Source organism: Phodopus roborovskii, unplaced genomic scaffold (assembly GCF_943737965.1).
Source record: "Phodopus roborovskii unplaced genomic scaffold, PHOROB, whole genome shotgun sequence".
In the NCBI taxonomy this organism is placed as follows: Eukaryota; Metazoa; Chordata; class Mammalia; order Rodentia; family Cricetidae; genus Phodopus; species Phodopus roborovskii.
This window is the reverse complement of record NW_026126607.1, coordinates 73,660-86,485: the sequence shown is the minus strand read 5'-3', so window position 1 is coordinate 86,485 and position 12,826 is coordinate 73,660. Positions and strand designations below refer to the sequence as shown.

Sequence of the window (12,826 nt, the reverse complement as noted above, 5' to 3'; positions counted from 1 at the left end):
GGCCCAGGCAGGTTAAGAGAAGTAAGCCTGCAAATGCAGATTTTTCTCTCTGCCTTCTGGCCACCCTCATGTGAGTGGTTCTAGTCCTCCATGCTCTCACAAAACAACAGACCACAGCCATGATCCAAAACTAAATCTTTCTTCCCTAAAAATAGCATAGAGAAGAAAACATCAAGCAACTATCTCTCAGAAAAGAGCAGTGGTTTTAGAACAAGAAGTTTCTTCCCAACCCAGAAAACGACTTAACTGAAAAACTGTTTTAAGTCATCCTCTCTCCCACCTCTACACTTGATTTGACTATGTATGCTTTACTTTCAAGCAGAATATAAGTCCTCAAATGCAAGCATTTGGGGGCACATGATAGGCTGTATAAAATTTCCACACATAATCTGAAGAACTCTGCTTTCACCTGTATACAGAAACATAAGACAAAGGGAAGTGAGCAATGAGGCTGATGGAGCAAATAGAGTTAGTGTGAACATTAGAGTCTGCAAAGAGTAGGGGTGTAGTGTTCGTTATAATATTCTTAGTCTTGAAAAGTGGCTTGAATTTGAAAGTATTCTCAAATAGAAAAGACAACTGAACATATGTACATTCTTCATGAATATAACATGCTTTTCTATCTCTCCCTTTGGTCACCCCACCGGTTCCTATAACACACAAAACCATAAAAAACAACACATAAGCTCTGTCTCTCAGTAAAGTCACACTGTTGAAGAAATCAACTAGAGTGAACAAAAGAAACTCAAAGAAAGCAACTAAGCTCCCAACCACCTGTTGATCTTGGCTTCTTTAAGAGAAACAAGCTGGGCTGTGTGGGTTAGCAGCAGGATGTGTGACTACCACACACAAGGCTCTGGGAGTTTCAGAATGAGCGGTCTATAGAGTCAGAGAAACCCAGATTAAAATGCCAGCTCTGCATTTCCGAGACTGGGTGACTCGGAAAGCAGAGACAGGTGGATCTCTGTGAGTTCGAGGCCAGCCTGGTTTACAGAGTGAGTTCCAGGACAGCCAGGGCTACACAGAGAAATCATCCCTCAAAAAACCAAAAACTAAAAAACAAACCAACCATATACTAACAATATCCCAAGGGAATAAAAATTATAAACTATGAACTATGTTAATATTTTACAACAGTAGTTTCAGTTACAATTTATAAAACTTTACAGGTCCTCCAAGTTATCTTTTTCTAAGAAACAGTTTGTTATTTTATTAGACTAGCAATTGGACCTGAAGCTAGTTTAAGTGTCTGGCAAACAAAATCATTTGGTTTTGTGACTTTACAAAACCAGTAACTCTTACAACTTACACATTGTAAAGAGAAGACAAGTACAAATGAGCTCCAAGCCCATAGGACAGTAGCTGTGCAGGGGACCCAGGGGCCCAGACTGAATTCAGAAGTAGAGACTCGGCATGCATTATTTGTGTGTTTTAAAACTCAACTCAAGGCGAAGTTAAGGGCAAAGGAGTCAAACCAAATACCTCTCATAGATGGTCTTTAGTGTCATCTGATCGGGGACACCTTCTGTCTCTTCCAGATACAGTATGAGCCATGAGGTCCTGTACGGCCACTGCTCTGTAAGGTTGATCCAGCTGGCTAGCCTGTCCCAGTTGAAAGTTATCTGATTGGCTCTTAGTAACCGCCCTTTGAGGAATATGTAAACATTTAAGAATTAGTATGCATACTAAATAAAACATTTAGCATACTCACAAATAACTGGTCTTTAGAATTTGAAATCTTTGGCATTTGATTATAATACAGACTTAAATCTACTTGGTTTCTAAAATCCAGTTTTTAAAGATCCAGAGAGCATGATGGCAGACACTAGTAACCCTGGCACACAGGAGGCTGAAGTAGTGTATGAGAAGTCTGAGGCTAGCCTGAGCTACACAGTGAAAGGCTGCTCAAAAACTAAACCACAAAACAAAACAAAACACCACAGTGGTCCTCAGTAAGGACTTCTCCTTGGACCTCAATGGGACCCACACATACTGGTATATCTTTGCTGTGTGATGTCATTGACCTCCCTTCTTCCTTACTGGGACAGATCACATCAAAAACTACCAACCTAGGTACAGTGTATGTAGAACTTGTTATTTGTACATTGAATGAAATGGCCCTGTTTGTAGGGTGCTTGGAGGAGTAACTCAGCATTCTACCTCAGGACAGGACAACTGCGATCCTCAAGCTTCAGAGCCCAGGGTTCCTCCCACTGTACCCTCACCCTGACTTGACAGCACTACAAACTGAGGCTTGGCTCTTAATTGAAAAATCCCCCAGTTTTATGGCAATTCTCTTTCCCTGCACTCTCATCACAAAGACAACTCCTCATCTGGTGCCCCCCCCAACACCCTCACTCTCCCAATTGTCCCCACCGAGTTTCCCAGCAGGTGGAGTCTGCTCTGCTGGATGGCTGACAGGATGCGACTCTTTCATCCCAGTGAGCTATGACACAGGTGTCTGCCAACTATGAATGCCATAGACTTATCATAAACACTGGTGCCACAGCTTTCCGAAGAAGCACTCACTCAGCATAACAGACAATAAATCCAATAAGCAAACAGAAACCTATGGAATAACCGCAAACATTTAACTAAATGGGTCTTCTTGTGGGGGGCAGCAAAAACGAAAGGCTGAACACTAAAATAAGTTTGACAATATACTTTTTGTAGAAGGCCGAGTTTTTGTCTTTTTAAATATAGGGCCTCATGTTGCCCAGCTGGCCTTAGCTTCCTGATCCTCCTGCCTCCCCTTCTAGAGTGCTGGGATTACATATGTAAACCTCCATATCCAACTTACTAAGTTGCCCAGGCTAACCGTGAACTTGAGATCCTCCTGCCTCAGCCTTGTGAGTAGTTAAGATTTTAAGTCTGTGCTCCCAAGCCTGGCTTTAACATTGATAAAGCTATCAGCTCTGGTCTGCTCTAAAGCTCTAAAGCTGTGTAAACAATGTAGGCTCCTTCCTGTGGATTTGGAGCCATAAGGCCCAAGGAGTTGTAACTCTTTAACACCAGTTCCCAATGCTCCCCAGTGTCCACTCCACCCAGGCTCGCCCTCCAGCTGCTCTTGGGGCCCACTTCACAGCCTTTGACTGCTGTTCTTTTGTTTGGAATGCTTCTCACAAGAAGTATGTAAAGGTTGGCTCTAATTTCATTCAGCCCTCTTATTCAGTCACAATTGATCACAGAGCAATCAAACAAATCAGACAAAAAAAAAAAAAACAAAAACAAAAACAAAAACAAAAAAAAACGCATCTATGAGGTCTCCCACTCCAGAGAGCAGATGGACAAGGGGAGAGTGGGTGACAGTGTTAGAAGATGGGTTTCTGTGGAGCAGGATGAAGCAGGGAAAAGAGAAGAGGAACCATTTCATCTGAGAGGCAGGTGTCTCCTGGAGAAGCTGACACATAAACTAAAACTCAAGCAAGAAAGCCCACTGTCCACACAGCTAAAGAATCCCTACAGGCCGAGTTAGTGACAACTGGTCAAGACAGAAAGCTGAGCTCCAGGAACTGCAGTCAAGGGCAGCCCAGTGTCAAAGAGCAAGAGGAGATGAAGTATTAACTAGCAGTAGTTAGGAGGAAAATCCAGTGAGTGTAGCACTCTGGATGACAAAGGAAGGAAGCACTTCAAAAAGAAGCAACCAACACACTGTGATAGCTGCTTGTGGGCCCAGACAAGGGCGGGGACCTGGCCACTGCATGCTCCACGTGGATGCCACTGGGGAACTGGAAGTGCACTTGTGAGAGAGTCCTGAGAAGGAGGGCCCTGGGGGAATTTGAAAGGATTGGTAGAAGAGTAGTGTGAGAGAGGGCAGGCAACTCTATCCAGGGTTGCCAGGGACAGGGTCAGGCGCAGAGGCAGAACCAGGAGAACTCCGGGAGGAGGCAGAATTTGAATGAGAGGTATACTGTCTTGCTTACTGTTTCATTTCTACAACACTCAGATTAACTCCAGCATAAGGGCATTTTGTCAAATGAGTGTCTCAGTGTTACTGAGAATATCGGGAAACAGTTCCATGTCCGACCAGCATAGGAAGGTTGAAGTCTCACTTGAAGGGATTTAACTATAAAAATGTTACATTAGCTATGATCCTACCTATAATAGTTTGTCACGAGCCTTAAACTTACTATAAAGTGCAATTCCAGTTGCCAGATTCACCACTAGGAAATATCAGAAGGGACCAAGCAATATCATGCAAGGAAAGAAGCATTCTATAAGAGACACTGCAAGGGTGTCCAAGACTACCCTAATGCTAATTAGTCTTAGCATATCAAAGAGCAGCACCCACACAAATAATTCAGTATAGCAATTCTCTCTCTCTCTCTCTCTCTCTCTCTCTCTCTCTCTCTCTCTCTCTCTCTTCCTCTCTCTCAGGTTTTTGTGTAGCCCTGGCTATCCTGGAACTCAGGCTGGCCTCAAACTCAGAGGTTTGCCTGCCTCTGCCTCCCGAGTGCTGGGATTAAAGGCATGTGCCACCACTGCCTGGCTAATAATCTCCATTTTATTACAAACATTTTATTCAAAATATCATATAAAAACTAAAACAACATAGCAGTATATAAAAATCTGAATTTCAACATAAATATTAACTGCACTGCTAAATTTACCTTAAATATAAAGCAAAAGACTTAAAATCATGAAATTTTAGTAAATTCCCCAAATGCTATCTGATTGTCAACTACTGCTGACATCGACTTAATATAAAGCTGATGGTCACAATGCTCTGTCAGCTTATTGTGGTAACAGGTATGAAACTCCACAGTAGAACATGAGTTCAATGCCTACTACCTCTAAAAATACAAGTAAAGCAAAGCTTATTATCTATCACAGAACATGAAAAACAAAAGTCACCTGTCACAGAAACAATATTGAGTAATCGTCTCATGGTCTGAGGACTGATGTCACTGAACCAATCCTCAGTGACCAGCAGCTTTGTGAGGTCAAAGGACATCTGCCGGGTTATGGTCCTCTGCATCTGTCTTCTGCGGTAAGTATCCTGAAACAGAACACCACCAGTAAGAAAGAGTTAATGTATGCTTATGATAAGAACAACACAATGGGCTGCAGAGGTAACTCAGCAGGTAAGAATAGCAGAATTCACAATATTAACTAATGAAGGAAGTACAGTTACAGCAATGCATGGGATTGCATGTCCACTGAGAGCTATAAAGATGCAGCAATGCATCAGATGCATGCTCTCTGGAAACCTGTACAGATGCAGCAGTGTATCAGATGCATGCCCATTGAGAGCTACACAGTTGCAGCAATGCATGGGATGCATGCCCATTGGGAGCTGTATGGTTAGGGAAAGCTTAATGTCAAGATGAGAAGTGAATAGAACTCCATAAAGAGAATCTTGGTCAAACTCCATGAAGCCCCCATACTAGAGGAACCCTAGAACGATAAAGCAAACATGCTCCTGCATGGTCCTAGGAATCCAGCATCTTTCTTTTTAAGCTGTTTTAAAGTGTTAACACAGTTTTCTCCCAGGCACAGCCATTCTTAACTTTCCTCACATCTCCTCAAAGAGTTTCAGGCACTCTGAAGAGAGGGCTGGAGTGGACAAGGATCCCATCTCTTAAGAGAAAAACAGACACAACAGCAGCATACACTCCCATGTCCTAAAGTATGGGATAGGTGAATGCAACCACAGGTACCCAAGAGCCTGGACTCCCAGGAGAGAAACTCAAAATGCTGCCATACATTTCCCCCTGACTTTAGCTGTATCAACTATCACTCATAGTAACTCTGAATTCGTATCTGTAAAGCACATGGGCACAAAACCAGAGACACAAGGCTTAAATGGTAATGCCCAAATAGCAGCAAACCAGAAAATAAATAAATAAATAATAAAGACAATGCCAATATAAGCCCATGTCAGCCACCCCTAAGCAACACTATCAGCAAAGCTTCTCTGCAGCCAGACATCATCCCACTTTACAAACCTAAATAAATACACCTACATTTCTGCTGTACAAATAAGATAGATGGACCAGAAATCCAAGAACACTGGGAAGGGCCCAGAATCACATGTGGGTGTGGAGACTACAAAACAGACTGGCAAATGTTGGGCAAGGAGGATGAACCTGAAGAGGTAAAGGTGGAGTTGGCACCTGCTCTGGAATGAATGCTAGGACGCAGTCATTTGCTGGGCTATGAAATCTTATGAGTCACTGGGTAGTGTCGGCACCTGACCTGGGAAGCAGCTGCAGAGGATGGAGACCCCTCCCAGTTTAAGGCTACTGCTTCTCCAGATATGGAAGTTTTGAGGCAGCTGACACCAGAAGGGAACTCAGCACCGATATTGATCTCAAGAGCTTAGCACTGTGTCCACAGAAGAGTATTAGTAGGCACTAACTTAATTTTATTTGAGTAACTGCTAACAAAACACAATCAGCGTCAAGGTATAGCTAAGGGGCAGAATACATGCCTAGTGAGTTCATGGTTCTGGGTTCATGTCTAACACTAAGGAAAACTCAATCACATATTAAGTTAATGGCCCGAAGGCTCCTTACCCTCCTGTTGAGGGCCGTTTTGCTCCCGAGCTTTGTCATCTCCCCAAGGCTGTTCTGTGAGACTCTTCTGTCAGCATCCTCCTGGATCCCTGGAAGAATGCATCCAGACATCACCCTGTGGTTTAAATGAGTCCCCCAACCTCAGGTGTTCTTACACCAGTTCCTAGTAAGTGGCACTGTCCAGGAGGTTCAGGGGCTGAGGCCTTGCTGGAACAAATGCGCCATGGGAGGTGGGCTTTGAGGGTTTAAGGAGGCATACCAGTTTGTGTTTTCTCTGTTTCCTGTTTAGAGTTTAAGATGTGAAATCTCTACTTGATACTTCAGCTGTCAAGCCTTCCACCATGCCTGCCCACTGCCATATGTCCCTATCATCATGGTGCTGGACTCTCATCTCCCTGGAACCACAGCCCAAATAAACTCTTCCTTCCTTCTATAAGTTGCCCTGCTCATGGCAGTCCATCACAGCAACAGAAAAGTCACTAATTCAAGCACTGTGTGCACAAAGTTGTTTCATGTGATATTAAAGGGATGTAAAATAGCAACATTTTTCAAGGTAAACAGAGACTATAAAAACCTTCAAGACTATTTCAAGTTCAAGCACTTTAGGATTTGATACCTACCTGTGGTGTCTGGGCATGAAATGTCCCCATTTGTTGCTGAAGTTACAAGATACTTTCTTGCATTGCTAAGGCCACGACTATTAAGGAAAACTGGTAAATGAACTATATTGCGCATATAGTCGTGTCCATTTATATTTGAATCACGAAGCACACTGTTCAGGTTCTGGTTGATGGCCTTTATAATAATGTGTGGATCGCTTGCAAAAATGGCAATAAAGGGGCCTTTTGAAAATAGAACTCGGACCTGCGGCAGAAGAAAGGCATGGACATTACACAAATTTTAAAATTACACAAAATAGTATCTTTTTAAAATCTGTACTATCCTTAGCTGGGCAGTGGTGGTGCATGCTTTTATGCTAGCCCTTGGGAGGCAGGGGCAGTTAGATCTCTGAGTTTGAGGCCAGACTGCTCTACAGAGCTAGTTCCAGGACAGCCAGTGTTAATTCAGGGAAATTTTGTCACCAATGACAAAAACAACAAAGAAAAGAGTTAATGTGGTTTCTGTTTCAGATACCTGCAGCCTATACAAAAGGAATCTTCTGTGAATACACAAGAGATCCTGGACACACCCATCTCTGCAGTTTACCGTTGTGTTTATAACGCACCTTAGATTGCCTGTGTTCTGCTTTTTAACACAAAACTATAAATTTTATAGGTTCCCTCTGTCATGTCAGAATATAAACATGATTGTCTGTAGGGCTGAGTCACACTCACCATTGAGAGATGCCCCACAACTTAATCATCTGCTGTAATTATTTAAATGTTCTTCATTAAACACTTACTACTGCAGGATTTCTGCATTTAAAAAATTAGTTCTTCTTATAAAAGGGAAACTCATAAGAGAAATCAGTATTTCTTAAATCAGAAGCACAGTTTCCACCCCAGTTGAGATCATAGTGAAATCATGCATCCTATGTGGCCACAGTGACAAGTTTGGGGACAGGGAGACGTACGGTGTCCAGCATCTGCAGGACCTTGTCCTGCTCGCAGGCATCCAGGCCATCGATGATGACCACCAGCCTTGTCTGGTTCTGAGTGAAGCTGTCAATGGTTTTTGCCATCTTGGCCATCAACTCCACCTCACACTTCAGGACCTGCACAAAACACAGAAGATACAAGACTTTGAAGCACGTGAGAAAGCCATCCAACAGGAGAAGAAATCCAGAGTTCCTGCTGCCAGAAGTGGTCCCACATAAACTGTAGTAAGGTTTCAGTTCACGAGGAAACACTATGATGGGAATTTACAAAGGACAGAATGGGTTGAAAGACTTGCTTGCCAAAATCACAGACTCTGAAATGACAAAAGACTTGGGACTTCTACCCAAGAGACCTACTGACTACTGCACTTCTCTTGGCTCTTTGGTGACATCTAGTTTTTAACAAAGCTAAATATACTCATACCATTAAAGTCCAGGAATTATAATCCTTGGTATTTACTCAAAAGAGATAAAGACTTATGCCTACACAAAAACCTAAACACAGATATTTATAGCAATTTTATTCATAACTGCTAAAATTTAAATCAACAAAAATAATTCCAGTAGGTAACTGAATAAACATACACTCTTCATCCAAGCAAAAATATTATCCAGGCTTAGGAAGCAATGACATTTTAAGCTATGGAAGGGAACATAAATGCCTATTATTAGGTCAAAGAAGCCACTCTGAAAGAGCTACATGCTACACAGTTTCAACTCATGGCATCCTAGAATATAGTAAACTTACCAGCATTTGACTGGGGCTAGGAGAGACAAAAGGCTGAGCAGGTGAGGCAGGGGCTTTCCTGGCAGTAAAATACTATAACCATGGGTATGTTATCAAAGATTTATGCAAACCCAAAAAATATGCAACACCAAGACTGAACCTAGAGTAACTGGGGACACTGTATCTGACTACGACATGCCAATGCAGGTCCATCAACCAGAGCAACTAGAGCACTCTGGTGACAGGCATTCTAACAGCAGCTGTGCATGTGTGCTAGCACAAGACAGATGGGTTACATCTAAACTTTCCTATAAACATTACAAACTAATTAAACTAAACTAAATGCAACAGACTTGGGCATGTAGCTGAGTGGTAGGGTGCTTGCCTAGTATTCACAAGGTCCCAGGTTCAGTCCCTACACTGAACAAAGAAAAAAACCAAAACAACAACAACAAAAACCTCAAGGTAACCCATGGCCAGTGAGCAGCATATTCTGCCTACAACTTCCAATGGGGATCACTCACTTTCATGAATCCTTCACTTTTCAGTTTGTGCAGTTTGGAGGCAGCATTGTGGAGGCGTTTTCGCTGAGAATTCAGGAGAGAGTCCAGCACTTGCCACCACGTCCAGCAGTTCAGAACAAAGGCTAACCCCACAACAGACGCGATTGATATGAGGACAGCATTCACTGTCAGATGTTTGGGGTCAACTCTGAATATAGCCAAAAGAGTAATTCCAGCAATAATGCAGCCCACGATGAAAAGAAAGATGATAAAAGATGGGAGACAGCACGTTTTTTTCCATTTCTTTTTACCTGAAATAGAACATATAGTATTGAGAATTATTACAATATCATTTACCCAGAAGGCCATAATCTTTATGGTCAAGAGGTTCAATGGTCTCTTGAAGACAAATGAATATATATTCCCTTCCTCATCCCTAGAAACACAGCAGGAAGGAGGGAGGGAGGGAGGGAGGGAGGGAAGGAGGGAGGGAGGGAGGGAGGGAGGGAGGGACGGAGGGAGGGAGGGACGGAGGGAGGGAGGGACGGAGGGAGGGAGGGAGGCAGTCCATCCTACCCTGAGTCTCTTCGGTCTTGAATACTCGAAAAAGTCTGGTAGCCAAAAAGCCGAACTCTCTCTCACAGGCATCTGAGAGGGTTGCAATCATTTCAGCCAAAGAAGTCTCTCCACCCACACTGGAGAGTCTGTTGTAATCTGTAAACAAAAACCTTGGGGGAGACCAAGCAGAAAGTTACTCAGCTATCTGATATAGAACTTCTAACTTTATTCTACATTTTCTTTCTTTTTAAAAAGACAGTACCTGTTTCTTCTTTTAAAATTATTTTAAGTCTATGAATGATTTGCCCGAATGTATGTCTATGTACCACATGTGTTCTGGTGTCTACAGAAGTCAGAAGAAGAAGTCTGACCCCTTGGAACTGTGGGTGCTGGGACTCAAACCCAGGTCCTCTGGAAGAGCCATCTCTCCAGCCCCCATTTAGTCTATATTTTATGTCTTTTAAAGTTCTAAGGAGTAGAGCAGAATGTGTGATTACTCATCTACTCTGAGCATGTTGGAGATTCTCTGGGAAAGACACTAATGTGCTAAATGTCTGAGATAGCCAATGTGAAAAGGGAGAGTGATAGCAGAGCTTCACCTCCTATCAACATGGAGGAGAAAGTACTCTAACACCAGCCAGAGAGTGGAGAGGCTAACTGCAGACAGGAATTCAAGCAAGTTTTCTGCTGGAGACTCAGTGCTTAAGAGTGCTTGCTGTTCATGAATAGTTATCATGGGGAAAATTACTTCTTTGTCCATCCCTAATAAAAGAAGAGAGAAAATAAATCCCCTCCAGCATGAAAAAAAAAAAAAAAAAGTTCTGTGAGAGGTTCAGTTCCCAGCACCCATGTGGCAGCTCACAACCACCTGTCACTTCAATTCCAGGAATCTGCCTCCCTTTTCTAACTGCCATAGGCACCACATGCACAGACATACATGAGGCAAAGCACACATACACATAAAATAAAAACCAATAAATCCTAAAAATTCATAAAATTAAACTCTTCTAATGACTTATTTTATTTATCGCATTAATGTAAACCAAGGATTCAGAAATAATTGTAAAATATCCTTTTCAGAGTTGTTCTTCAAAACAATTGACTTTCTGACATCTATGAATTATTTATTTCTTCATTAATTAACTCTTTCCTTCCATCTCTAAGTTAAATTGTTACCTCAGCCCAGTAGATAAAACATGTTTCAAAATTACAGTCTGGAATGACACTGCTATTATGTGCTCTTAACTGACACAGTTTAGTTGTTCTAACTTCTTCCAAACTACCATCCTATTCATTTAAACTGCTTTAATTTTTCTGTTAAAAAAAAAAAAGGAACCCTAACCCTAACCCCCTTTAAATTTTCTTCCTTTAAAGAAATTATTTACTTCATTTTTGTGTGTGTGCGTGTGTGTTTATGTACACACGTGTTTGGATGCCTGTGAAGACCAGAAGAGGATTTCAGACCCTCTGGTCCTGGAGTTACAAGTGACTGTTAATCACCCATTGTAGGTGCTAGGAACTAAACTCAGGTCCATGGCAAGAGCAGCAAAAACACTTACCCACTAAGCCATTTCTTAAACTCCAAATATTTTAAGACTTCTCAATTTTAAATCTTTTTAATAGTTAAATTTACATGATAATTATAATAGTCCCTCACCAGGATCAGTCCATGTCTCTCATACAAAATACAAGTGCACCTACTTCAGTCTACTAGAAGCCATCTCTGGCTTATGTATGTCTAACACAATGCAGATGCTATGTAAACACCTGGAATACTGCACTGTTGGGTATCAAGGAGAAGTCTGTACATTTTCATACTGGTGCAATTTTTAAAAGTATTTGTAATCCACACTTAGCTGCATCTACACATGCAGAATCCAGGGATAAAGAAGCCTGGCTATGCTTATAAATTTCCTGTCTTTATCTTTCTGCCTATAATCCTAGCACAGTTTTGATGGTTAGAATGACTTGCATTCATCTCAAATTATGCATATTTTCTTATTGTAATTTAAAACTTCTTAACCTTTTCAGCAGATTTTTAAATCTTTTTGCTAACCCCTGTGGGAGGTTTGTGCTCTTGATTTTCAAGCTTAAGAAACAAACTTACTTTCATCTAAAACCTTATACTTTTCTTTATGCCTTATTGTCCTTTACCCTTCACACTTTAACTCATCGCTTCCTGCTTGAGATGTGCAATAATTTTAGATGCATACAACCATTTGGAGAGATGAAGAAAGAGCAGTGTTTCTGGGGGGGGGAGGGGGGATTCTGTTCCTTCAAGGAGAAGCCAGACCTTTGATACAGATTTCTTCCTGTTGTAACTCCACCCCAAAGGCCAACATCCTTCCCAAGGTGTCAGCAAGGATAATAGCAGAGGTGATGTATGGCCCCATCATGCAGGGTTACTTAGGGAAACCCCTGGGTTTGAACCCTGGCACTGCTCCCAGAAAAGCCCCAAGTTAAGTAGCAGATGTCAAGGAAGAGGGAGAGGTTTCTACACAAATAAAATACCGTAAAAACAAACAGGTTTCTTGTGGGAAAATTACCTCATCTATGGAAATGGGACACACTATGAAGTGTTTCTCAAAGGTACTAAGGCAAGCTTTTGTATTGTTTTTTCATCAAAAAAAAAAAAAAAAAAGACTAAGGTACCAATATTTTTTGGGATATGATGCCTTATAAAATCCTTTTAAATCTCTTGTACATCCTTACTGAAGTTTCTTCCTGTCAAAGGGATGGACTCACCTCACGGGCAAAGCCTTTGTCGTTTGCTCTGGAAGCTCAGGTGGGTTCACAAACATTAGTCTGAAGAGGAGCTCCAGGTAGCCAATGTGTCTTGCCAGTCTGGTACTGAGGGCCCAGGCCCAGTTCCAACTCTCTCCTTCCCGCCGTCCACCAAAGTAAATGACAACTGAAACACACA

At 42.0% G+C, this 12,826-nt stretch overlaps 1 protein-coding gene across 1 annotated transcript in view; it reads right to left on the bottom strand.

Annotated features, from left to right (window-relative positions):
* Kidins220 (kinase D interacting substrate 220) overlaps positions 1-12,826 on the bottom strand; it is an 80,069-nt gene that overhangs the window by 37,587 nt on the left and 29,656 nt on the right. The window contains 8 exon segments of the mRNA XM_051205971.1: positions 1,483-1,645; positions 4,855-4,999; positions 6,519-6,607; positions 7,139-7,382; positions 8,092-8,232; positions 9,367-9,656; positions 9,922-10,073; positions 12,649-12,814. Coding sequence (XP_051061928.1) covers positions 1,483-1,645; positions 4,855-4,999; positions 6,519-6,607; positions 7,139-7,382; positions 8,092-8,232; positions 9,367-9,656; positions 9,922-10,073; positions 12,649-12,814 — 1,390 coding nt within the window.